This window comes from Portunus trituberculatus, chromosome 22 (assembly GCF_017591435.1).
Source record: "Portunus trituberculatus isolate SZX2019 chromosome 22, ASM1759143v1, whole genome shotgun sequence".
NCBI classification, from domain to species: Eukaryota; Metazoa; Arthropoda; class Malacostraca; order Decapoda; family Portunidae; genus Portunus; species Portunus trituberculatus.
Genome location: NC_059276.1, coordinates 7699497 through 7727408, shown reverse-complemented (window position 1 = coordinate 7727408; position 27912 = coordinate 7699497). Strand labels below are relative to the sequence as shown.

At 42.5% G+C, this 27912-nt stretch overlaps 2 protein-coding genes and 1 long non-coding RNA gene across 5 annotated transcripts; 2 read left to right on the top strand and 1 right to left on the bottom strand.

Annotated features, from left to right (window-relative positions):
* The first annotated feature begins 1045 nt into the window (after positions 1 to 1045).
* Positions 1046 to 10863, top strand: LOC123507542 (endonuclease 8-like 1). Of its 3 annotated transcripts, XR_006675675.1 has the most exons (10): positions 1046 to 1257; positions 1616 to 1777; positions 3125 to 3379; positions 3525 to 3912; positions 4717 to 4819; positions 5388 to 5876; positions 9438 to 9507; positions 9855 to 9961; positions 10281 to 10373; positions 10660 to 10863. XR_006675675.1 is itself a non-coding variant. In XM_045260470.1 (7 exons), the coding sequence occupies exons 1-6, from the start codon at positions 1118 to 1120 to the stop codon at positions 5873 to 5875; spliced, it is 1536 nt and encodes a 511-aa protein (XP_045116405.1). In that variant the 5' UTR covers positions 1046 to 1117; the 3' UTR covers position 5876; positions 6210 to 6884. The 3 variants fall into 3 exon arrangements, 2 of the variants coding, with proteins under 2 accessions (XP_045116405.1, XP_045116403.1); XM_045260470.1 differs by lacking the exons at positions 9438 to 9507; positions 9855 to 9961; positions 10281 to 10373; positions 10660 to 10863 and adding an exon at positions 6210 to 6884; XM_045260468.1 differs by lacking the exons at positions 9438 to 9507; positions 9855 to 9961; positions 10281 to 10373; positions 10660 to 10863 and having other exon boundaries at positions 5388 to 6884.
* Positions 10680 to 27912, bottom strand: LOC123507544. Its single transcript, XR_006675676.1, has 6 exons — positions 27785 to 27912; positions 24862 to 24960; positions 18653 to 18819; positions 16143 to 16358; positions 14947 to 15568; positions 10680 to 10818 (listed from the first exon to the last, which is right to left on the bottom strand). It is a non-coding gene; the product is annotated as an uncharacterized LOC123507544 (long non-coding RNA).
* On the top strand, positions 15404 to 20575 carry LOC123507543 (gamma-interferon-inducible lysosomal thiol reductase-like). Its single transcript, XM_045260471.1, has 5 exons — positions 15404 to 15540; positions 16163 to 16306; positions 17311 to 17481; positions 19076 to 19222; positions 20088 to 20575. The coding sequence occupies exons 1-5, from the start codon at positions 15475 to 15477 to the stop codon at positions 20181 to 20183; spliced, it is 624 nt and encodes a 207-aa protein (XP_045116406.1). The 5' UTR covers positions 15404 to 15474; the 3' UTR covers positions 20184 to 20575.

Below are 27912 nucleotides of genomic sequence, written 5' to 3'. Positions count from 1 at the left end.
TATTATTATTATTATTATTATTATTATTATGTGTGTGTGTGTGTGAGACAAAACTACATATATTTAGTGAGGGAGAAAGCTTATTTATGGGGCAAGATAATTAATAAGCATTATATATAGGAAGCTGATCTATTTTGTATATGGAAAGGAAAGATCAGTTCCAACATGCAAAGGAGCGCGCCTCTCCTAAACAGTGAGTTTGGTATGACCTACAGGCCATGTGATGATACAATACATTAGGTAATTGGACAGCAGCAAGAGAGCTTATCCAATAAATAGCTTTGTTGTGGCTCAAAAATTTAATGAAAGAAAATGCAAATGTGGGTTACAAAACTATGCTGGTAGGGATTTGTAGAATATAGGGCTCCGTTTCTACGCCTAGCTTCCACTTTGCCGCCTTCCCAAAACAAAATATAGTATGGTAATGCTCTTCAACGCCTTAAGTTTATTTATTCACCTGCTGGGCACAATAACGTAACACGGACAATTGTGACGATCAAAAGCGCAGCCTCTTATTATAGCTATGCCATAACGCCATACTCTAGGGCCTATAGTAGTAGTAATAGTAGTAGTAGTGGTGGTGGTGGTAGTGGTAGACAATATGGGAATCTTTCTACCTAAAAGCTGTTAGTATTGTATATAGAAACACACACACACACACATTCAGAGAGAGAGAGAGAGATTCATTAGTATTACTCATATTTCTTCCAATACTCTCTCTCTCTCTCTCTCGTGTGTGATGATTGCATACGTGCCTAAAATATTTTCATGTTCACAGTGCACATAAGCTTCATCTTATGCACATGTTATAAGAAAAATATTGAACATTAAACCACTCATCTCGGTATTGTAAAGTAGCTACATAATATACCAGAAAACAACAATGCAAAGACTTATGTAATAATCTTTAAATATTATCCGAAACACCACCACACACTCCGTTTATCACTAAATATAACTTACACTAATATATCCATACATAAACCACCCCAATATGTGAATTTTGAAGGATTTTGATGTTATGCAATTTATGTAATACCCTCGTGGGACTGAAAACTCGCGGCGGGGGTGACAGATACACTCTCTGCGCACCACCACCACAACCACCACCGTAAAAATGCCAGAGGGACCAGAACTTCACTTGGCAGCTAAATTCATCACCGCAATCGGGCAGAGGACGCTATTTGGGGGCCAGGTGGTCAAGTCAGCAGTGTCTACCAAGAACCCTGACGTGGAATGGAACAAGGAAGTGTACAGGTCAGGCTAGGTGAAGTCTGGAAGCATTGTCTTTATAGCGGCATTTTCCTGATGTTTCTATCTTCTTACTCTGCTCCTTCTTATTAGTTCATCTGCTTACATTCTTTTTCCACATTTCATACAGTATTTTTGGAATTATTACAGTTTTTAACCAATACACCAGGTAACTAGACACATTCACGGTCTAGATCACTCGACCAGCATTTCTAACCCCACTTTACCCCATCGGAAATTAATGATAAGGTTAGGTTTCCCAGGAGGTCTCCATGCTTGTTGGACATAGGGAAGAAGAAATATAAGATAGGGTATATTGGTTGAATCTGCTAATTTACCCTATTTCCTTCTCTTGATTGTACAGGGTGCGTGCCAACTCCAGAGGGAAGGAGTTGAAGGTGGTGGTGACGGAGGGTGAATCTGAGGTGAAGGGCGGCGCGTCTCTCAGTATCCTCTTCCGTTTTGGCATGTCAGGCAGTTTCAAGTACACTCCTGTCAGTGAGCTTCCCAAACACGCACATTTACAGTGAGTTATAGGGTTTAGTTACATTGTTTTAACCCCTTCAGTACTACGGCGTGTTTCCATATTCATTCTGCTTATCTACTACTTGATGATTTTATACAGCTTTAGAAACTTATGTGAAGGGATTAGATTTGTGAAAACTGGTCATTTGTCTTCTGACCTCCGTAGATCCTTCCTAATGATTCAATAAAATGGTCTAATTGTACACTAATCTCAAGGTTAAAATGTGTCCCAGTATTGAAGGGGTTAATTGGTGGTTTAAGATGACTTATTTGTGGTATTTTCAGATATTCGTTTCACTGCTCTGCTATTGTTCTCTGACGTTCAATTGCTATTAGAATAAGTTAATGTGTAAATATAGTTGTGTGTTAATTTTCCCTTGCATAACTATTTGGTTCACTATAGTTCTCATAATGTGTCCGTAAAGTATTGTTTTGGGTAAGTGCTTTTTCTTGCATGGGCATAGCTTGAAATTTGATGAAGAAGCTGTGTTACTGTCCTAATATAGTGGTCCCTCCTGCTCTCCTCATTTCCCAGCTTCCTTTGCAGCTCTTTCACTCAGCTGTTATGATGTGGGAATGAGGTTAGGTTAATGAAAACTAACCTAACCCTAACTTTAACTTAGCCTAACCTAGCTAATGTAACCTAACCTAGTTGAGGCAAAATTCACTGCTGATAGGTTTTCCTCAGAATCCTTGCGACAAATAGTGTGGTTACATTGTGTTAGCTAGGTTAGGTTTGGGTTAAAGTTAGGGTTAGGTTATTTTTGGTTTTCATATTTTCATTCCCATGTCCTGTCAGCTGAGTGAAAGAGCAATGAATGGGGAACTGGGAATGAGGAAAGCAGGAGGGACCACTAATATTAGGACACTGTCAAAGCTGTTATTTGATGTATAATGAGCAAAAATCAATAGTTTTGTCTTGATATCAATTAGATGTGTTCAACCCCCAAAAATATCTACACTTGAAGGAAAGCAATGATGAGTCACTTTAATCTTGTATCATAAACTGTTTTTCACACCCAGCTAAAATTAGTGTCAGTAAGGTTGAAAGCTGTTATAGATAAAGTTGTGAAAGAGTTTATGTCTCAGTATTGTTTTGGATAAATGCTTTTTCTTGCATGGGCTTAACCTGAAATTTTATGAAGAATCTGTTACAAAATGTATGATGAGCAAAAATACATAGTTTTGTATGGAAATCAATAGGAGCTGTTCAACCAAAAAAATATCTGCATTTCTTCTCTAAGCTACATATCATTGAGTCACTTCTATCTCTTAACACAGATTTTTACACACCCAGCTGTTAGTCACGTGGTGTGCATCTCATAGTAACACAGCTAATGCTTTCCAGGTTTTACACCATCAATGAACCAATTCCGATGGTGCTGAGCTTTGTGGATTACCGTCGGTTTGGCCGGTGGGAGGTGGAGGGTGAATGGGGTGCAGATCGTGGCCCAGACCCCATTTGGGAGTATCAGGCATTCCGGAGCAATGTGATGGAGAACCTCAAGTTATCAGCCTTCAATAGACCCATCTGTGAGGCCATGCTTAACCAGAAGTTCTTTAATGGCATAGGAAATTATTTGCGAGCTGAGATTTTATACAGGTATGTGACACAGTGAGTGAAGACAGATTTTCATTGGAGAAAACTTTAATATTATGGGTAGAGATTTTGTATTCATTCATTCCATTTCATTTGTAGGTTCATAATATTGTAAATTCTTCCCCTTAATCTCTTTATGTCTTTGCAGGTGTGGTGTCCGTCCCTTTGATGAGGCACGTGAAGTCCTGAGTGAACTGAAGCCATTTAGCAAGTGGTACGAGACTCAGGTGAAGCAGGAGGATGTCAAAAATATAGTGAAACAAGAGGATGTCCAAAAGATTGTGGTGAAACAGGAAGATAACAAGGAAATAGTGAAGCAGGAGGATGTCAAAGAGAATATAGTGAAACAGGAGGATGTCAAAGAGAATATAGTGAAACAGGAAGGCAACAAGAAGAGTGTGAAGGAGAGCAAAGTGAAGCCAGACTTACTAGACCTTTGCCACATCTTGCCCAAGGAGGTGGTGGGTCTTGAGGGTGGAGGCAAGGGCTACAATGTCGACCCTGATGCCAATGAGGAAGAGTATGCTGCATTTAGGGTGAGTTGGAATTAATGTACTTGGTTATTTTCTGAGCTAGAGTAAGGAAGATTGAGTTTTCCTTGAGTTTTTAAGATTGCTTTTCTTTGTTACTGATTTGTTAGCATCTTCAGTACTGGGACACATTTTTTCACGAGTTTTGGGTATGGTTAACAATTTCACTTAGCTACATTAGGTAAGGTCTATGGAGATAAGAAGATTAATGGTCAGCCTTTACTATTTTAATCCCCACTTAAGTTTCTGAAGCTGTATAAACTCACCAAATAGTGAGCAGAATAAATATAGAAATGTGTCATGGCATTGAAGGAGTTAAGAGAATATCAAAATGGTGTGATATGAAACAGGGAAGATGTCAATTTTGTTTGTGATTCTTGCCACATTTTGGATCAGTGCTAGTGGTTTGCATTTGATTAGCTTAAGATCCAGGGCAAATGAATAACTTTTAGCATGTCTACATATGAAACACACACACACACCGCCTAGTGTAGTGGTTAGCACGCTCGACTCACAATCGAGAGGGCCGGGTTCGAGCCCTGGTAAGCGGTGAGACAAATGAGCAAGCCTCTTAATGTGTGGCCCCTGTTCATCTAGCAGTAAATAGGTACAGGATGTAACTCGAGGGGTTGTGGCCTCGCTTTCCCGGTGTGTGTTGTGTGTTGATGTGGTCTCAGTCCTACCCGAAGATCGGTCTATGAGCTCTGAGCTCGCTCCGTAATGGGGAAGACTGGCTGGGTGACCAGCAGGCGGCTGAGGTGAATTACACTATTCTTGGCAACAGTGTCAACATTGATGCTCCGTCCCCAGGAATGGCTGCAGTGCTACTACCAGGACGGGATGAAGAACATGGTGGACCACAATGGCCGCACCATGTGGTTCAGTGGAGAACCGGGTCGCCTCAAGCCAAAGGGTGAGTGTACCACTGTCACCATGCCCCAGGGAAGCTGTGTGAGTGGTGGTCTTGTATCTATCACTATTTATTTATTTATTTATTTATTTATTTATTTATCGTAATGAAGGGAAATCTGGCCAAGGGCAACAGAAACTATTAAACAAAACAGCCCACTTAGATGATAGTCCCCAAGCAGGTCCGAGAGAATTAGCCTAAAGAATTGGATAAATGTGATGAGACCTCCCTCTTATATGAGTAACTGTTCAGATCATAGGAAGATGGAAATGCAGAAGCAGGTAGAGTTCCAGAGTGTAGCTACCAGAGAAAGGGATGAATGATAAAGAGTACTGGTTAATACTTGCATGGCCATACATAATGTTTTCTGAGTGGTTTTGGGTTCTAGATCCTTTTTTTTTGACAAGACAGATAATGGTTGTATTAGAAATATTATGTTTCGCATAATGGAAACCTTTTTATTTTAGCTATAAAATAAAAAGAATAGAATTTAGTTTGTGTTTCGAGTGGTAGTAAAAGAAATGAGTATAAAATGTTCCTCACTAACTTTTCCTTTCACTATTCTCCTCAGATGCAAGTTCAAGAAATAAGATAGTGAGGACAAAGAAGATGCACAAGAAGGATGAGAACAAGAAGGAAGCAGAGGAACAGAACCCTGACTTGGGACATGAAGAAAATAACACTAGGACAAAGAAAAGACCTTCTAGAGCCAAAACAGACAAAGCGGCAGAGACAAAGAAAGCACCACCCAATAAAACACCAGCTAATAAAACGCCAGCTAAGAAAACACCAGCTAATAAAACGCCAGCTAAGAAAACGCCAGCTAAGAAATCACTGAATGGCCAAACAGGGAAAGCCACAAAGAGAGCAAAGGGAGTGAAGGTCAAGGAGGAAGAGACAGCCATACCCACTCTAGCATCCAAGATTAAAGTGAAGCTGGAGGAAGCCAACAGTGTGCCAAAAACGCTCAGCAAGACTCACCCGTCACCAGTGAAGCAGAGAAGTGAAGCTCGTCTAGATGTTGTTCTGCTACCTCAGTTTTTTACCCTTAAGGCGTAAGGTTAGTTAAGTAGTTAGTGTTGTGTTTATGCTCAAATTCCATGGGTATATCACATCAGAGGTTAAGACTTTCCTATGATTACTTGTGATCATTAAGAGTCTCATATTTTTATGATGAGTCAGTCACTGCCTCACTTTATTCAGTTGTTTCGTGATGCTGGTGGTGAGTTCAAAGGATGGCAGTTTTGCATTCACATTCCCATTAAGTACTTGCAGCTCAGTAGTTCAAATGTTACATATCAAACCTGTGATACAGTAATGGGAGTGTGGACAGCTGCTAGTGTGTACCTGTCTCTTTGTGACCTCAATGGTGGTCAATCTTTGTCTCCACCAGCATGTCTCCTGATTGGTGTAGGTACTGGCCTCTCCATCTGACAAGGTTTATTGTTGCAAAAGAAGCTGATGCTCCAGTTGCAAGGTGTGAGTGAAGAGACTACTGTTCTTCATGTAATGAATTAAAAACTTAAATTTGTAGGTAATTAATTCGCAACAAGGAGGAAGATTTAAAAGAATAAAGGTAAATTAAGTACAGGGCAGAATGCCATATTTTTAGTTATTTAATGAATTAGAAGTTTTTCACTTTTATAATTCATATCTTCATCACATCTTGCCTCTTACTTTTTCATGCATTTCTCTTCATACCTTCTTCCAAATTCCTGAAGGAAGCAGCCTGTCTTCTGAAGAAATTGAGTTGCTGCTGTCCCTTTCGCATTTCCTCCTATTGCTGTTCCTTCATTCCATCACAATTCTATAAGAAGAGTTTTTATTTTAATGGTATAGCCGCAATCTTTCCTCTTAGTGATCTTCCCTCAGACCTTCTTATCTGACATTGCACCCATCAATATGACCCTTAGTGTTAGTATTACATTGGCAAGGAGGCCGATGTTGTGGCCTCCCTAATGCTATATGTGCTCACTGTTAGTGGATTGTCACTGCCAAGACATTAATTAAGTGATCTTGATTGAATAGATTATATTTTTAACAAGTAAATGTATTCCTATGATTTTTATATGTTGTTTTCAATCCATTTTGTGAGTTAACTGTTAAGTGGAGCAGAACTCAGGTCAGTCCAGCTATCCTTTCATCTTTCCATCTTCTTGTCTATCCAACTATTCATATGTCTGTACTTATGGATCTCTCTCTCTCTCTCTCTCTCTCTCTCTCTCTCTCTCTCTCTCTCTCTCTCTCTCTCTCTCTCTCTCTCTCTCTCTCTCTCTCTCTCTCTCTCTCTCTCTCTCTCTCTCTCTCTCTCTCTCCATTCATCCATACATTCTTCTCTCTATTTACTATACATTTCAGCGGTGGACAAGCGGTGTTTTTTGCAGATATCTCCTAAACGAATCGTTGGATGAGTATGATATTTCAACACACTACCTTGAACATCCGTTCGTAATTTATGGTTAACATACCACAGTGCTTTATGTGTTATGTGAGGAGTTTACTCGTGAAAAATAATACAAAGCTGACGAGTCATGTTGACGCATTCGAATGAAAGTGTGGCCCCCCACACACCCACCCAAACCATTCCTAACCACTACTACGTCTCCCCCGTCTCGGAAGTCCTCGCCCTCCTTATCCCTCCTCTCCTCTCCCTAGCTCCTCGCCTCCCTCACTCCTGTGTCCCTCCCTACTTCTCCCACCACTGTATTTATACATTATAATGTTCTGTAAGTGTGTATGTATAGATATGATTATTAACGAGTATGGTACAATTTCATGAAGGCAAGAAGTGGTTCACGTTGATAATTACTGTACAACAGCACGTTTACGTGTAGTATATAGAAGAGCCATGTTTGCAGTCGTTATGGTCAACCATGTGAACATGATGTGCTGGAATTACCTGTGACCTGGACCTTCTACTGTTAGGAAAAGTTGATACTCTTATTGCGTACTGTCTACCTATTGATCATAAAAAGTGGTCCAGTTTATATATAATATTATTTTGTTGTTAGATACGTTGCTTATTATTCAGCTATACGGCCATTAACAGCGGAATTAGCTATTGCTTTCACGGTCGTTTGACCCACTCTGGTTTTCATGTCCACATATACCAGCAATTGTATTAAATAATAATATTAATGTATGATATGTATGTACATACTGACGTATGTAACTATTATACCTATGCGTATGTAATTACAATAGGGAAAAAAAAATCAAAGGTGGAAGGCTGATAGTGTGAATAGGGGGTGAAGAGGGAAGCGGGGAAGAGGGTCATACGATACTGGGGTAGAGAAGGAGTGGTCTGGGCGTTCTTGAGAGTGGTGGTGGTGGAGGGGTTAGACGAGTACCCCACACTCGTCCGATTCTGTTTAACACCTTTGATATGATGACTGGATTAGGCGTAATATCACTCAATAAACTTCTCACATAACACATATAGCACTGTGGTATGCTAACCATAAATTACGAACGGATGTTCAAGGTAGTGTGTTGAAATATCATACTCATCCAACAATTCGTTTAGGAGATATCTGCAAAAAACACCGTTTGTCCACCGCTGAAATGTATAATAGTTACTTTACATCCATTCATCTACCTTTACCTACGTGTGCATATCTCAACCCGTCCATTTATCCAGCCCCACCACCCATCTATTAAAAATGAACGTGGTATCGATAATTACTCTAGATAATTGCTTAAGTGTAGGCAAGTGTTTGGTGGTAATTAAGGGGTGTTGTTAGCAAGTTGGTGGCGGACGTGATTAGTCAACACACCCTATTAAGCTAAAGATATGTAATAAGGAATTGCATCGTTTTATTACCGCTCGAGTCATGGTTTCTGTAATGTCATGCTAGTCTGGATAATTTTTGTCATTATGTTGTCATTTCTAAATCATTTCAGCTACTCGTTTGAAAGTTTATCCTCGTTATCCACTTCTTTTTATGTATTGGTGTTTGCATAGATTGTGTGCAGTGCTTCTAGAGATTTGACTTGTTACAACTTCCTTTGACTTTTCATTTAAGAGAGAGGTTTAAGACATTTATCCTTTCTTTCTTTTTCTTTTTTTTTGCTCGGATCTGCAAGAGGATGATTGGCAACTTAATGGCCTCCCTCCTTTTTTTTTTTTTTTTTTTCTCATGGCCAGCTTTCCCCTCTTATATAATCCCTCTCATATAAAAAATAGGAAACAATCTTACTGAAACGGTTTGATAGTTGTCTCGTCAGTCATATCACTTGGATTATGCTTTCTTATCTTCTCTTTACTTTTAACGAGCAGTGTTGGAAATGATGGTTTTCAAGAGCGTTTCATTGATCTGTGGTAGTTTAAAGATTTTACGTAATGGGATATCACGTAGTCTTACTTATTATCTATGTAACCTTAGGAAATAGGTCATGAGACACCAAAGCGCTAAAAATATCGGAAATATGACTATAATTGGCTTAGAGATAATTACTTTCATTTGCAATTATTTATTTTTCTGGTATGAAATAATTGATACGACTGAACTCAGAGGGAGAAAGTAATGTCATGTGTACAATGTGATATAGTTTTGTATTGTTTTATGTATCAAATTGAAGTAGTTTAACAAGTCGTAGGTTGACTGACGATCGTTTCCAGTCGGGTGGTGAGCTGGCAACACACACCGGTAGCGCCGTCAGACAAGCAGCGGCCGGCGAGTTGGCAGGAGGTACGTGTGTGGCTTTGTGTTTTACCAATGTATCTGAGTGAAATAAGAGGCGTTGGTTGGGCTGGTGTATTATTGTGGTCCTTGGTATGTTGTTAACCCTTTGAGTACCATGACGCATTTCTATATTCATTGTGCTTACTATTTGGCGATTTTATAGTTTCAGAAACTCATGGGGGGGATTAAATTAGTGCAGACTGTGGCCATTAATCTTCTGACCTCCATAGACCCTTCCTTATGTCAATAAAATCGTCTAATCGTACACAAATCTCAAGGTAAAAATGACTCAGTATTGAAGGGGGTTAAGGTGTGTTGGCTGTCATATTGTGTTAGGGTGTTTATTGCTGCAGGAAACGTGTGGTGTATTGTACGAAATGACGTGTGGGTGTGGCGGCGGGCGTGGTGGCCGTGGCGATCACCGAGGAAAGATGCGCTTGTCGTCCATCGTCATTCGTTGGTGAGTGAAAATTCCTGTTAATTATAATCGTTCGTAATTGATGGAATGCAATTACAGTGTTAGCTTTTCACTCAATATTTTGCACTTACTCGTACATGTTCAATATATTAGTATGCTCCATAATACTGTGTGGCCATCTGGCAAGGCTTAACCCCCACCTCCCTTCCCACACTCCGCAAGTATCACGCAACCATATCAACGTCCCTCTACTACGATGTACCAGCAGCATACATCAATACAACTACTTTTACCCCAACAAACTAATTACAATTGTCAATTTTACTGGTCATTTAGAAGTCTTGAATATGTTTGCCGGCAGGTGTGCGGCGTTGGTAGGGACAGGGCAGGCCGTGTCGAGGCATAGGACGCAGGAGAAACGTGGCGTGATGGTTCATGGGGTGCAGCTTGCAAGGTGAGTGGCGCAAGTGTTGACTTAGCATGCTGATTATTTTGATGGAGTAATGTAGAGTGACTATGAGGGTAAGAGTGGTGGTTTAAGTAATGTAGAGTGACTATGAGGGGAGGGTGTAGGGTGAAGGAGTAGTGTGTGGGTAAGGGACTTGTAGGGAGGTGATGGTAAGAGTGGTTTAAAGTAGGCCTGTTAAGTCCCAAATGTACTTCTTAGTCGAAGATAGTAATGTTACTATGTAAAAGAATATAATAAGATTTCTTGTGGGATAACTGCTTCTTTATTTCAGTAATTGCTACAGAATCTCCGCTACAATCATTGACCTCACCACGCTGTAACCACTGCTTCAGCCAATGACGTATCCATCTACTGTACCGTCATTACCTTGATCTTGATGCTACAGGTGGCTCGGGATCGCTCTGGAACCAAGGCCTTTCGATCGGCAACTCTGTAGAGGACAAACAAAAGACAAGGAGATAAAAGGTAAATAGTATCCTGTTCACTAATTATTCCCTATATCTGGCATGTCACAATTTCTCCAGAAGCTCCTTTCACTCGTCTCTCCACCAATCCCAGCAGCAACACCATCCATTTCCTTCCTATCTTCTCTACCCTTTCATCCCTCTTATGCCCTAATTCAGTCACTACGTCATCCCCCTTGTCTCTCATGCCTCACACTCCAGCACCACATGCTCCACTGACTAGTCCTCTCCCATGACAAACATCTGGCACACTTTGCTGCGAGACTCAGACCACCTGTAGTTCCATACAGTGCCCTAGCTCAGAGATCACCACCAAGGCTGCCATCATACCACCTCTCATACATCAGGGACCCCTCATTCTTGTACCATTTCAGAGTACTCTTTTGTTCGATCTCGTTCTTCCATATACTCAAATCCCACACACCTCCATTTCCTCGCATCTGTGTTAGTCGTCTGACTACTAGACGGAGACGAGCTGAGACAGACAGAGACACAGAGACTGAGACAGAGAGACACAGAGACGCGAAGACGTGGAGACTCAGAAAGAGACGCGAAGACGTGGAGACGGAGACGTGGAGACGGAGACGGACACGGAGACGTGGAGACGAAGACGTGGAGACGGAGATGGAGACGGAGACGTGCCACGTCTCGGAGACGTGGAGACGGAGACACGTAGACGTGGAGACGTGGAGACACGTAGACGTGGAGACGTGGAGACACGTAGACGTGGAGACGGAGACACGTAGACGTGGAGACGGAGACACGTAGACGTGGAGACGGAGACACGTAGACGTGGAGACGGAGACACGTAGACGTGGAGACGGAGACACGTAGACGTGGAGACGGAGACACGTAGACGTGGAGACGGAGACACGTAGACGTGGAGACGGAGACACGTAGACGTGGAGACGGAGACACGTAGACGTGGAGACGGAGACACGTAGACGTGGAGACGGAGACACGTAGACGTGGAGACGGAGACACGTAGACGTGGAGACGGAGACACGTAGACGTGGAGACGGAGACACGGAGACGTGGAGACGTGGAGACGTGGAGACGTGGAGACGTGGAGACACGGAGACGTGGAGACACGGAGACGTGGAGACACGGAGACGTGGAGACACGGAGACGTGGAGACACGGAGACGTGGAGACACGGAGACGTGGAGACACGGAGACGTGGAGACGTGGAGACGTGGAGACGTGGAGACGTGGAGACACGGAGACGTGGAGACACGGAGACGTGGAGACACGGAGACGTGGAGACACGGAGACGTGGAGACACGGAGACGTGGAGACACGGAGACGTGGAGACACGGAGACGTGGAGACACGGAGACGTGGAGACACGGAGACGTGGAGACACGGAGACGTGGAGACACGGAGACGCGGAGACGTGGAGACGCGGAGACGTGGAGACGTGGAGACGTGGAGACGTGGAGACACGGAGACGTGGAGACGTGGAGACACGGAGACGTGGAGACGTGGAGACACGGAGACGTGGAGACGTGGAGACACGGAGACGTGGAGACGTGGAGACGTGGAGACGTGGAGACGTGGAGACGTGGAGACGTGGAGACGTGGAGACACGGAGACGTGGAGACGTGGAGACACGGAGACGTGGAGACGTGGAGACACGGAGACGTGGAGACACGGAGACGTGGAGACACGGAGACACGGAGACGTGGAGAGACACGGAGACGTGGAGACACGGAGACGTGGGAGAGACACGGAGACGTGGAGAGACACGGAGACGTGGAGACACACGGAGACGTGGAGACACGGAGACGTGGAGACACGGAGACGTGGAGAGACACGGAGACGTGGAGAGACACGGAGACGTGGAGAGACACGGAGACGTGGAGAGACACGGAGACGTGGAGACACGGAGACGTGGAGACACACGGAGACGTGGAGACACGTAGACGTGGAGACACGTAGACGTGGAGAGACACGGAGACGTGGAGAGACACGGAGACGTGGAGAGACACGGAGACGTGGAGAGACACGGAGACGTGGAGAGACACGGAGACGTGGAGAGACACGGAGACGTGGAGAGACACGGAGACGTGGAGAGACACGTAGACACGGAGACGTGGAGAGACACGGAGACGTGGAGAGACACGGAGACACGGAGAGACACGGAGACGTGGAGACGTGGAGACGTGGAAGACACGTAGACGTGGAAGACACGTAGACGTGGAAGACACGTAGACGTGGAAGACACGTAGACGTGGAAGACACGGAGACGTGGAGAGACAGACACGAGACGTGGAGACAGACAGACACGGAGACGTGGAGAGACACGGAGACGTGGAGACACGGAGACACGGAGACGTGGAGAGACACGGAGACACGGAGACGTGGAGAGACACGGAGACGTGGAGACACGTAGACACGGAGACGTGGAGAGACACGGAGACGTGGAGACAGACACGGAGGAGACGTGGAGACAGACACGGAGGAGACGTGGAGACAGACACGGAGGAGACGTGGAGAGACACGGAGACGTGGAGACACGTAGACACGGAGACGTGGAGAGACACGTAGACACGGAGACGTGGAGACACGGAGACGTGGAGACACGTAGACGTGGAGACAGAGACGTAGACGTGGAGACAGAGACGTAGACGTGGAGACGGAGACGTGGAGACACGTAGACGGAGACGTTGACACGTAGCCGTGGAGACGGAGACACGTAGCCGTGGAGACGGAGACACGTAGACGTGGAGACGGAGACACGTAGACGTGGAGACACGTAGACGTGGAGACGTGGAGACACGTAGACGTGGAGACACGTAGACGTGGAGACGTGGAGACACGTAGACGTGGAGACACGTAGACGTGGAGACACGTAGACGTGGAGACACGTAGACGTGGAGACACGTAGACACAAACACGTAGACGTGGACACGTGGAGACACGTAGGCGTGGAGACACGGAGACACGTAGACACGTAGACACAAACACAAACACGTAGACGTGGACACGTAGACACGTGGAGACACGTAGGCGTGGAGACACGGAGACACGGAGACACGTAGACGTGGAGACACGGAGACACGTAGACGTGGAGACACGGAGACACGTAGACGTGGAGACACGGAGACACGTAGACGTGGAGACACGGAGACACGTAGACGTGGAGACACGGAGACACGTAGACGTGGAGACACGGAGACACGTAGACGTGGAGACACGGAGACACGGAGACACGGAGACACGTAGACACGGAGACACGTAGACGTGGAGACACGGAGACGTGGAGACACGGAGACGTGGAGACACGGAGACACGTAGACGTGGAGACACGGAGACACGTAGACGTGGAGACACGGAGACACGTAGGCGTGGAGACACGTAGACGGAGACGTTGACACGTAGGCGTGGAGACGTGGAGACACGTAGACGTGGAGAGACACGTAGACGTGGAGACACGTAGACACGGAGACGTGGAGACACGTAGACACGGAGACGTGGAGAGACACGGAGAGACACGTAGACGTGGAGACACGGAGACACGTAGACGTGGAGACACGGAGACACGTAGACGTGGAGACACGGAGACACGTAGACGTGGAGACACGGAGACACGTAGACGTGGAGACACGGAGACACGGAGACACGTAGGCGTGGAGACACGTAGACGGAGACGTAGGCGTGGAGACGTTGACACGTAGGCGTGGAGACGTGGAGACACGTAGACGTGGAGAGACACGGAGAGACACGTAGACGTGGAGACACGTAGACACGGAGACGTGGAGACACGTAGACACGGAGACACGGAGACCCGGAGATGTGGAGACACGTAGACGTGGAGACACGTAGGCGTGGAGACACGTAGACGTGGAGACACGTAGACGTGGAGACACGTAGGCGTGGAGACACGGAGACACGTAGGCACGTAGACGTGGAGACAAGTAGACGTGGAGACACGCAGACGGAGGCACGTAGACGTGGAGACAAGTAGACGTGGAGACACGGAGACGTGGAAACACGTAGACGTGGAGACACGCAGACGGAGACACGTAGACGTAGAGACGGAGACGTGGAGACGTGGAGACGTGTGATCCCTTTTACATACAATTTAACTTACTCCATCATCAGCATGTTATAGTCGGAACCGAGACAATGTCAGTCGTTCCATCTGGATAGACAGGAGACTGACTGGTCCAACAACATACAGTGGTTGTGAGAAAACTTCTAGCGCCTCTTTTGTCGGGGACCCTTGCCAAGCTGGAAGAAAAGTGTAGGTGTATATCAATTACCATCTCCAATAAAACTCACCTGGTTATATTTAATTCCTTTATCGTTCTTCATACGAAGTTGAATATGGATAAATGTTACTATATTTATTCATGAATGCCTTATCCACCTCCATATCACGGTGACTCAGCCCTGAATGGGGGGAGAGAACACAAAATCCCTGACAAATGCGTCACAACCCACGCATTACATAAACAATTATTATTAATTTGGTAAACTATTAATTCGGAATTTAAAGCGAGTGATGGAGTTGAAAATTGGTAAATGGCTGACTAAATCACGAGAGCTTAGAGTTAAATGAAGGTATATAATATGCTCCACATTCCCTGCCGCCTCGTCACTCATCCCTGGCTCCACCATGGCTCTCAGACGCCTGCTGCTGCTGCTGACCCTGCTACCTCTGATGACCCACGCGGCCCCTGCGGTGAGTGTCTGCTGGCTGGTTAACTTATCTGTAAATTGAATTAGATAATTAGAGAACAACAGTGCAAAGTTATACCAATAAATATTGAGAAAAAAGCGTCAATAAATCTTCAATGAAAATTAATATTGTCATCTAAAAAGTACCAGGTTAATAATTATTTTTAGCTACCGAAAGATGAGACCAATAAAATAAGAAATATATATAAAATGTCATCTAAAAAGTACCAGGTTAATAATTATTTTTAGCTACCGAAAGATGAGACCAATAAAATAAGAAATACATATAAAAGACGCATATTAAATTAAAATAGTCATCTATAAACTAGCATCGTTTTCTAAGATGGACGAGTAAGTGGAAGAATGGATAATGTAATATTGTTAAAACTGCACTAATCGTCACATTATATAGAAGACGTGGCTGACACAACATAACAGAAGTATGCAATAGCTAATGAGTAACACCAAAAAGAAAGGCATCCCGATGAAACAACGATAAATCTACTTGGACTTAGAAATGTAGGGGTAACTATATGAAAACGAACACTTAACTACCACACCACAGAAAACGGATACCACATACACTACACATCCACCTTACCTTACCTCACTCTCCCTTTGCTCAGAATTCGAAGAAGACAAAAGTTTCCGTGTACTATGAGTCACTGTCCCCGAAGAGCAAGGCCTTCTTCACTGAGCAGCTGTACCCCGTGTGGCTGGACCTCAAGGAATACATTGCCGTGGACCTCTACGTGTACGGCAGGACCACGGTGAGGGTTTGTGTGAGGGTAGCGTGTCTTCAGTGCCTCTCGCTTTGCTTGTCTGGTGTGTGGAAGAGAGAAGCAGAATGAAGGTGTGTTTCAGCTTGTAAAGAGAAAGAGACAGAAATACAGAAAGACCTCTAAATATATACAGGAGAGAGAGAGAGAGAGAGAGAGAGAGAGAGAGAGAGAGAGAGAGAGAGAGAGAGACCATTCAGTACACAATCCTAATCAATATAACACGAAGAAGATGACACAAAACCTTTCACATCTCATTTTTACAATTTTATAGATTAATTTCACCATAAAGAAAAAAAATCGCTAATAAATAACACACGGTCTTTCGTTGGACATACCTGCAAGGGAACTGGCAACTAAGTACGCCTTTATATCGTTTTCTGTTATCCTTGACCAAATTTCCCCTCATTTCCCCTCTTGAAAATAAAGAGGGTGAGGGTTTTTTCTTTCGTTTTCTGTTGCTCTTAACCAGCTTTTCCCTCTAGACTAAATAAATACAGATGGGTCTTTTTAATTTTGTTACCCTTTACCACCTTTCTCTTCTACATAAACAATACATAAAGGCCTTTTTTTTTCGTTTTCTATTACTTTTAACCAGCTTCCCCTTACAAATAAAAAAAAAAATGCAAATGGTGAGCTTTTTTTCCGTTTTCTGTTGGTGAGCCTTTTTTTCCCGTTTTCTGTTACCCTTCACCAGCTTTTCCGTCTCACAAAATACAGGACGCGACGGGGTACAAGTTTGAATGCATTAAAAAAAAAAAAAAAAAAAAAAGTAGTACCGAGCCTTTTTTTTCCGTTTTCTGTTGGTGAGCCTTTTTTCCCCGTTTCCCGATACCCTCTTCCATACAAAATACAGGAAGGGGTGGACGCGACAGGGTACAAGTTTGAGTGCATTAAAAAAACGTACTGAGCCTTTTTTTTTTTTTTTCGTTTTTCTGTTGGTGAGCCTTTTTTTTCCCGTTTTCTGTTACCCTTTACCCTCTTACAAAATACAGGAACGGGTGGACGCGACGGGGTACAAGTTTGAGTGCATCCACGGGCCAGAGGAGTGTGTGGGCAATGTGATGATGATGTGCGCCAAGATCAACATTCCCACGGTGGAGCAGTACATGGGCTTCTCGAACTGTATCATGGACGAGTTCAAGGGAGCTGCTAAGTCCATGGATGTGAGTTTTTATTTTATTATTTTTACTTTATTTGCAGCTAAGTCCATGGATGCGAGTTTTTTTTTTTTTTTTATTTCATTTTTATTTTTTTGTTTGGTCCAGGAAGCCACCATGCTGTTTATCTGATGATGATTTCATAGTTTTTTGGAAGTTTAATTTTTCTACTACTATTCTTTTTATATATATTTTTGTTCCTTTATTTATTTCGTCTTAAAATTTTTATGTCTCCTCTATTCATTTTCTTTTGTCTTGTTTCTGCATTATCTGATGTTTTCACTTATTTTCCAGTTTATTTTCTACTTCTATCCATTTTTTTTTCTGCGTTTTCTGTTTATTTCGTTTTATTTTTGTTTCTCCTCTATTTTCTGACCCATTTTTCCATGTCTTCTTTTTTATTTTTCTTTTTTCTTTTTTTATTTTGTCTTCTTTTTTTCTATTTTGTGTCCTTTCTCTTTTTATTTTGTCTTTTTTTATTTTGTGTTTTCTTTTTTTATTTTGTTTTTTTTCTGTGTCCTCTTTTTTTCTAATTTTCTGTGTCCTTTCTTTTGTCTAAATTTGTGTCCTTTCTTTTTTCTGTGTTTTCTCTCGTCTAATTTTCCATGTCCTCTTTATTTTGTCTATTTTTATAACCTTTCTTTTCTCTTATTTTCTGTCTCCTTTCTTTTATTTTCTGTCCTCTTTCTTTCGTCTAATTTAGTTTTCTTTTTTTTTTTTACTTTTTTCTTTGTTTATCCGATATTTTCACTTATTTTTCAGTTTTATTTTCTTATTTCTATTAATTTTTTTCTCATTTTGTCCTTTATTTATTTTGTCTTATTTTGTGTCTATTAATTTTCTGTCATTTATTTGTCCTATTTTCTGTTTTTCTGGCCTATATTAATTTTCTATCTCATTTTTCTGTGTTCTTTATTCATTTTTTGTCTCATTTCTGTGTTTTTTTTGTGTCCTCTGTTTATTTTATCTGATGTCTGTGTCTTCTTTGCTCTATCTCATTTTCTGTTTTTCTCCTATTTGTCAATTTTTTCTGTCCTGTTCTTCATTTTCTCATTTTTCTGTTTCCTCTACTTTCTGTCCTATTTCTGTGTCCGTAGACAGTAATCGAGGCATTTAAGGTGTGAAATATTGGTAAGATAGCCTTATTCTTACCTTACCTTACCTTAATTTACCTTACCTAAGTACTTGTCATGTGACGTCAGCGAACATGAAGCGCCAATCCTTTCTTCTTTCCGCCATCCTAACCAGATCCACGGCGTTCCATCCCATGTTGATACTTTCCAGCAAGGTCTCCATACATTTCTTCCTCTGCTTTCCTCTTGCTCTTCCATCAGTCCTCCCCAGCTGAAATATTACATGCCATTTAAGTATTCAATCCTTTTCCGTACATGTAAACAAGAGAAATGTATGGTTTGTTCAGTCCATATATTCATTGCGGGAATTTTCAAAGATAAACTGAATTAAGCATTATTTTCACAGTATATCACACTGTAATGAGGAGAATCAAGGTATTCCACGATATAAAACAGTCATTATAAGATTCATTTTCGATCGCAAACTAACCCTTCTCCCTCTGTTCCTCTCTCTTTTCCTCCTTCAGTGCGCCACCCAGTTTGCCATAGACCACACGCCCATCGAGCAGTGTGCCTCCACCTTTGTCGGGCAGCACCTCCTCCACCAGACAGGACTCAAGCAACAGACACTCTCCCCCGCCCTGGAGTCTGCCCCTTGGATTCTCATTAACGATGTGAGTACCCAGTAACAGTTAACTCCTTCAGTGCTGTGACGTGTTTTCATGTTGATTTTGGTTACTATTTGGTGACTTATACGGTTTCAGAATCTCATGCGGTGATTAAAATAGTGAAGACTCTGGCCATTAATCTTCTGGCTTCCATAGACCCTTTCTAATGTATGAAATCGTCTAATCATACCCAAAACTCGTGGTTAAAATGCATTCCAGTAATGAAGGTTAAGTAGTGGCGGTGGATAGGCAGTGACAGTAGCACACACGGGTCGTTCAAAATAGTGGTGTTAGTAAGTTTCCTTGCACTTTCTACATGTTCTGTGAGATGAAGTGAATTATTTTTCTCTTGTATCCTTCACTTTTACTAGATTTTTGTCAACTCGGTCTTCTTATTCACTGCTTCACGCTACGCTCTGCTACAATTATCATCTCAGTCTTATTTCCCGGTATGTCTCACGTGACAATATATTCTGATTTGCTTTGCTCTCTTACCACGAGTATTTCTAGTCACAGAGATGATTAGCCTGGTTCTCAAGACTGTTTTTACCGTTAGTGATACAGAAATCATCTTAATCTATCACTAAAACCTTAAAAAAAAAAAAAAAAATACGTGAAACTTAGTCTAGCTTTTGAAAACAGAATGGCGCAGAAACGTTTCAGAATCTAGTCATTTTTCTTATCTATATATACTGCTCTGCCTCAATGTCCACCTCTGTCTCATCTCGCACCCTCCACTTCTAGTGTTTATAATCCTGCTTTGTCTCAACGTCCAGCCCCGTCTTCTAGTCAGTTTTCGTATTTACATATCCTGCTTCGCCTCAACGTCCACCTCCGTCTCATCTCGTGCCTTCGTCTTCCTCTCCTACAGGTGTTCACGGAGGAGCAGATGATGGCGGCTCGTGAGGACCTGCGCAAGGTGGTGTGCGCGGTGAACAAGGAAGTGCCGGCGACAAAGTGCAATTAGAAACACATGATGAACGAGCGATTGTTATGGTAATTATTGGAGGCATTTATATTGTATGGTGAGGGAGAATTACTGTTTTCTCTATTATTATTAAGTTGAGGGGAAAAATGAGCTTATAATATTACGGTGTATGGTTATATTACTGTCTCTTGGGTGTTTGTGGCCTTGAGTCGTTGTTTAGTAGTTTTTTGAATTGCTAGCGAGTGATGTGTTCAGGTACAAGTGTCAATAAAATACGTTGTCTTTACTCTTCCTTCTTTCCTTGGACTAAAATAAATTTCCGAGGTTCATTTTCTTTGTCTCTGCCTTCAAAAATTTCTTGTCAATGTAAAGAATAATTCTAAAGAGTAAGTCAGAGTTGTGTAATATTAAAACTATCAATGCCAATTAAACATGCATTTTTCTCCTTCATTTCCCATTAAACTTTATTTTGTTCCTCTATGAAACTGGCAAAATCTTCTTTTCCCTTCCTCTCTTTCTCGAATCTCTCTCCTTCCGCACCTTTCATCTTCCTTCATGTTTTTCTTTTCCTCCTCTTTTCCTCCCTGTCTCGTCGCAAACCACCGCTCTTTCCCTCCCTGCCTCCTTGCCTCTCTCTACCTCCCTCCCTGCCTCTCTTCCCCCTGCCTCCCTGCTCAATGCAATATCACAGGATACAATAAAAATGTAAATTACGTCCCAATAATGATGATCAAACCAAGACTCGCTCGCAGCGCCGCCACCCGCTCGCCACAAAATAATGTTTTCTCAATTATCTCTGCATAAAAAGATCCCGCACCGACTACACGCTCCGCCATAAAAAAGAAGAAAATAAAAAGAAAACTCCGTCATTTGCGTTCAGATGCGGTTAAAAAATTCGCTTTAGAGTTAATCCAACCCGGTTTTTTTTTCAAGAGACGTTATATCATCTTTACAGTGAAGGTTTACAGAATTCGTGTCTCGCAGCCACGTTCGACTATTGCATCAACCTCGCGCCCCCACAGGCCAAATTCGGAGATTCGGAAATGTAAATAGTTTCCGATCCCCCTACACGCCATGATGGAAGTAGAATTGGATCCCATAACGGCGAATATTCTGCTGTAAAGGTGCTTATTACTCCGATATTTCCACTTTCTTTTGTCATGATTGGCGGGCAGTGGCTGGCTGTCAGACTGAGTTCCTCCTCCTCTTATTCCTTTTTCTTCCTTCATATTGTCTTTTCTTTCCCTTCTTCCACCTGCATTTCCCTTTTCATCTTCATTTTTCTCTTTCCTTGCCTTCTTCCTTTTCATCAACACTACTCTACACATCCTTTCTTTCCCCAACCTCTTTTCCTCATTCTATTTGTATTTCCGTTTTCTTCTTATCCTCAACTGCATCTTCGTTATTTTCTTATCACATCCCATCTATCCTTGCTTCCCTTCCCTCCCTGGCCCCTCTGCTCCCTATCTCTGCTCCTCCTATCACTCATCGCCGCCTGCTGCACATCATCTCCCACCTCACAACACTGCAGACAACACACAATTAAGCCCATTAGCGTGTCCGAGGCAGGCTGTGTTTTAACCCTCACCGCGACAGATGGAAGACTGAACTAAACCATAATTCCACTTGTTTATGAAGAGAAAGACATCAAAGCTCGCCTCCTTTATATATATATTTTTAAAAGCCATTTAATTCTGACTGACTGACTGACTTTTCTCTACTCTTCTAGTCTTTTCTTTCCTCTTGATATCGAGTTACATATAATTTTGACCTCTCTCTCTCTCTCTCTCTCTCTCTCTCTCTCTCTCTCTCTCTCTCTCTCTCTCTCTCTCTCTTGTTCTGTTGTCTTCTCTCGCTCTCTCTCTCTCGTATCAAGTTGCAGTAATCACAAAGATGCAAGGAATCGATTTTTTAGCCATGTGACTCGAAGCCTTGAATTCTGAGACGCCTAGAACTCCCTTAAGACTATTTTCAAAGCCCAGAGATGACCAGTGTTCTCAAGAGTGTATATGCTGTAAATATCGTCAGTATTCTCAATCTGTAAGGGTACGAAACACCTTTAAAAACACGTATATTCAACTAGAGGCTCTGAGTAGTAGTGATGTGCGAGTCGAGGCGTTTTAGAATATTGTCCTGGGTGGGAGTGTGGAGAGGAAGGCAGGAGGAGACGCTGGCCACTCTTTTGTTTACACCAAGGAGGGACATATCGGGTGTCCTCCTCGCCGCCTCCTCCTTCCCTCCCACCATTGTCCTCCAGCGCCCTCTATTGTCTGGCCCCATTAACTCCTCCCATTATTAGCTGTAATTAGCCAGTATGGGAGCCTGTCAGTGATGGTCATGAGAGATTTCGTTTTCTATCACCATTTTTTCAAGCATATTTTTCATTGGTATTTATTTGCGGTGTTTAAATGCCCGTGGTGTCATGGGGGTGCCTAGGGGCGGTTTAAATGGCCACGTGGGTACCTGCAGAAGGCGCGGGTGGGGAGGAATGGGCGTGAACTCTGCCACTTGAGGAGAGGGCGTGGTGGTTTGCATATTACGTAACATCTGTGCCAGCGCCTCTTGTGTTGATCTCTCACCCCCACCCCCCCTAAATTACACGCACACGCACACCCGCACGCACAAACACACGCACACACACACGTCTGCTCTTTCCTTCCCCTTCTCTCCTTTTTTTTTCTTTCATTCTCCTTCGCTCCTTCTCTCTCTCTCTCTCTCTCTCTCTCTCTCTCTCTCTCTCTCTCTCTCTCTCTCTCTCTCTCCTCCTAACCTCAAATTCCAACCAGCTTCTCCTTTCTTCCGTTTCCTTGACCTCTTTCTCTCCTTCTCTCATCCTCCCTTTCTCTTCATACACAAATCTAATCCTTCTTTCCTCCTACTTCTCCTTCCCTCCTTCCCTCACACAGTTGCACACACAAACATGCTTCATATCCCCTCTCCCTCTCTCTCTTATCTAGTCACGCTCAACATTCCAGCATTTCGAAGGTCAGAACCCAAACATTGCCTTAATCCCCTTATCCAATCCTTTATATAACATTCGATCCCATTCGTGTCCACCTTTACCTCCTCTGAACCTATTTACCAATCAGAACACACCCTACATGGAACTCTCTGGCTTGTGATTGGCTCTCGAGGATGGCGTGGAGGGAGTTGATTGGTGTAAACTCAGATAGGATCGTCATGCTGTCGTGATAATGTAATAAGGTAGGATGGCTGGATGGAGGGTTGGCGGGATGGTCGGGGGTAGCATGTCGTGATGTACTGTATGGCGTGTGGTTTGGTGAAGGAAAGGAAGGGAAGGGAAGGGAGAAGGGATGGGAGAGGTACGTAATGCATGTAGGGAGAGAAAAAGAGAAGGAGGAGGAGGAGAAGAAAGAGAAGGGAAGGGAAGGGAAGGCAAGAGAAGAGAAGAGACGAGAAGAGAAGAGAAGAAGAAAAAATGAGAAGAGAAGAAAAAAGAAGAGAAGAGAAGTGAAGAAAAAAAAAAAAAAACAACAAGAAGGAAGGGAAGAGATAGAGAAAAGATGAGAGAAGGTACGTAGTGCATGTGGAGAAAAAAAAGAGAAGGAAAAATAGAGAAATGATGGGAGAGGTAGGTACATCTAGGGAGAGAAAAGGAGGAGGATTAGAAGGAAGAGGAGGAAAGGAACGTCTAAGTAGTAGAATTAGCAGTAACAAAAGAAGAAATAAGGTGAAGGAAGGGAAGAGATAGAGAAGGAAGGGAGAAATAGGTAGTATATAGGAGAGAAAAAGAGGAGGACTAGAAGGAAGGGGTATTAGCAGTAATAAAAGAAAAAGAATAGAGGGAAACGGAAGGGTTAATGAGAGACTAGGAATAAAAGGTAGAAAGAAGAATAGTAATGGTAACGAGTTGATAAGAGGAATGACTGAGAGGCAGACAAGAAGTTGAATGAAAAATAGATGTAGGAGGAATGTAAATGTAGAAAAGAGAAGGAAAAGGAGAAAGAGAAGGAGGAGGTGGCGATGGGTTCAAGAAATAGTGAAAAAAAATATAAAAAGAAAAGTTAAGAATGAATTGAAAATATATAGTTGAAAATAATAAAACAAACAAATATGTAACAAAGAAAAAAGACGAATGACAAACACCGAAAAAAAACCCTTATTTGAAAAAGAAAAGAAGAAATAAATGAATGAAAGGTAATTTAATGCAGAATAAAGAGGAATGAGGATAAGAAGCGCGAGAGGAAAGGAGAGAAAGGAACATAATAGGAAGAGGAGAAAAGGAAGGAGGCAATGATAGAGGAAGATTATAGGGAGGAGGAGTAGTGGGTAGGGAGGGAGGGAGGGAGGGAGGGAGGGAAGGGAAGGGAAGGGCAGAAACATGACGTCAATTTGTGGGCCAGACTCCTTTCCTTCCTCGGTTTGAAAGCCTGCAGGGGCCAATATTTAATTAACTTGTACTTTTCCTATTTCTCTTTACGACGGTCCGCCTTGTAGTGAAACTTGATATTGCCATAGGGACAATTTACGCTCCATATAATGCCCGGGTCACGTGAGGGGGACGTCAGGTGCACCCTAATCATCGCCAGTAATATTTGTCTTGTCATAATGGACGGGGAGATAAAATACTAGAGTCTCCCGTTTAAGAAATTGACAAAACCCGTTTTCTTCGTATCGATCTGCCCCCGCTAAGGTACCACGGTTATGTTTCCCTCTTGAAAAGTTACGAAGGAGGAAGAAAATAACCTTAGCTTACCTTTACCTTGCGTGCGTGACAGGTGTATGTGCGTTGCGTGCGTGGCGTGTGCGTGTCAGCCTGCAGGTGAGGGCGGCGGCTGATGCCAACACTGCCAGTCTGCCAAAAGGGGATGGCATGAAGTAGCGTCCTTTCATGTCAGTCACGGAGATGAGGCAGAAAATATTACTCCAATTTTTGATACTAAAGACGTGAAGTTCCTTTATAAAACACAGATTTCTAAAGACTAAGATTTTTATATACATTTTTTATGGTGAATGTAAAAGAAAATGATAGAAAAGGACAAGGAATGTTTGTTTATGGAAATCTAAAAAGTACTGGCTAACTTATTAATGTTCCTAAAATCAACCACTATCTATATTCTAAAGTAGTGGTTTCTGATATCACACACACACACACACACACACACACACACACAACAAAAGGACATTTCCCCATCCTGTCACCGTCCTCTGCATTAGTTAATCACCAGGTGTAATCAGTTCAGGTGTCATTACATAGATTGAGCACTCCCGCTGCCACCAGGTGTGTGTGTGTGTGTGTGTGTGTGTGTGTGTGTGTGTGTGTGTGTGTGTGTGTGTGTGTGTGTGTGTGTATGTCACCTGCCTGCCACTTCCCTATATCAAGGTGTGTATTACGAGTACCTGTTATCATTACCTATGCACTAATCACCATGCACTTTCACTAATACCGTTTGCAAAATACCCCATTAATACCTTTAAGTTACCTGTGTTGTTGAATATTCAGCGTAAGTATTAGTATTATAATCTCTACGCATTCTACCTACTGTATAACGATATTTATTTATTTATTTAGTTTTTTTTTATACCATGTGGGCTTTTCACGGGAATTTATGGGCTAAAGGGGATACTTTTTGGGGTACCTCCTATCTCAAAGCCCACCCGCTAGGAAACCGTTGCCACGAGTGAGGAAGCCCAACCTACACTCGGACCGTGGACAGGATTCGCGCTTGGAGACCCCTCGGACCCCAAAGCACGCATGGTTCCACTGTACCACGGCGACTTGTGAAACTACTGATGCTGTTACTCATGCCATACTTAACTGAATGAAAAACTTTATATGGTTGATTCAAATACCAGACTAATTTTTTATTTGGTGAGCCTTTGGTATATAAACGTATGTAGTACAGTAAAATATCTAGTTTCATTGTGTAGTGCGTAGTTACAACTACTTCAAGTACAAAAGGGTTCAGTAATTAATCTTGCTTGTTTTTTTTTTTTTTTTTTTACTGTGTTCATCTACCTATTCATCTATTCACTTTCATCTATCTATTCATCTATTCATTTTTTTACTGTGTTCATCTATCTATTTCTTCATCGTGCTTTTCTCGAATATTTTAATTTCCTGCATGGGTTTCCTTTATTTTTCATCAACGTGCTTTTTCTCACTATAGAATGCTTAGTTAGAACAAATTAGGGTATTATTGCAGCTTCAACCAATAAATACACCACACGTCACTATACACATTCTCACGGTCTATATCACACTTCTACGAACATTTATAACCCCATTTTACCCTATCGGAAATGAATAATAACTTAGGACAGAATTTAGGTTAGGTTAGGTTAGGATTGGTTTCCCCATAAAACCCCGCTTTCCCAGATGTCCCCAAGCTTGTTAGACATAGGAAAATAAATATAAGATAGGCTATATTGGTTGAAACTGCAGATTTACCCAGATTAAAATAGCAATCATTGTTACGACTGATCATTCAATTACTCCCAACAGGTCATTTAAATCCCCTTAACTACCCATCATTTACCACTGCAGCTCCAGTCACCCATGAAGTAGCACAAATAACAACAGTAAACCACTTAATTACTCCTACTTCATCATCAAACAGCTAAACTAACATTGCTTTTATAGTCGTATCAGTTAATTGTAACACGTAATACCATTTCTACAAACCTATTTAAATTCGTGGCTATTATAACCCAATACTGTCCATCCATTTTTTTGTTTCCACCTTCACTAATAGTTAACCTTCTGTAATAGTTAATGGTGGTAATATACACACACAGTATAAAATTAATTGCAGCAAACAACTCAACCACATCTATAACGATCGTCACAGCCATCTTAATAAACTTCCTTTCCCTCGCTATGACTTTAAATGTCTTCGATCTATTAGTATAAAGCAACATGACAGTTACATTAACCATTAATTAAACCATAAAGTCACACAAAACTACAAAATCACCCCATCACAATTTCCACAAACCTACTTACATTATTAGCCATTATAACCCATTCTTAACCTTCCATTACTAGTTTCCACCTTCTCTTTAATAGCTAATGGAAATACATATATAATTACTACGACTAACTGCAGCAAACAACTAAACAATTATAACGACCATTAATACAAACTTCTACTTCGATTCCTAGCCATTAAAACCCATTACTGACATCCCATTAGTTTCCACCTCTTTAATAGCTAATGGAAATACATATATAATTACTACGACTAACTGCAGCAAACAACTTAACAACTATAACGATCATTAATGCAAACCTTAACAAACCTCCTATTCTTCGCTATACCTTTAAATGTCTTCTATCTCTTAATATATGGCAACACAACACATTCGTATCAACTATGAAATAATTTAAGCCACAAAATCACGCCATCACAAATATTGACCCCTAAACTGCCCATACCTCACACTATTGACCTCAAACTAACCTTCCCTCTGTCACCTCCACCTCTCTATTAGTAAATGGCTCCAACACCACAAAATCACGGCAATACCACACAATTAACACCTAAACTACCCAAATATGACATCATTGACCTCAAACTAACCTTACCTCCGTGACCTCCTCTCCCTCCGTCACAACCTCTTCCTTCGTCACTTCCATCTCTCTATTAGTAAATGGCTCCAGTACTCTAACACATTACCTTATTGGCAGCGTCCACGTGTGTTATGATCTCCAAGGGCGTTAGGAGAAGAATTAATCACTCCTTGCTGGCGTTCACCTTGGTCCTCTAGGCACGCCGAGGTTATAGAGCCAAGAACGTTATAGGTG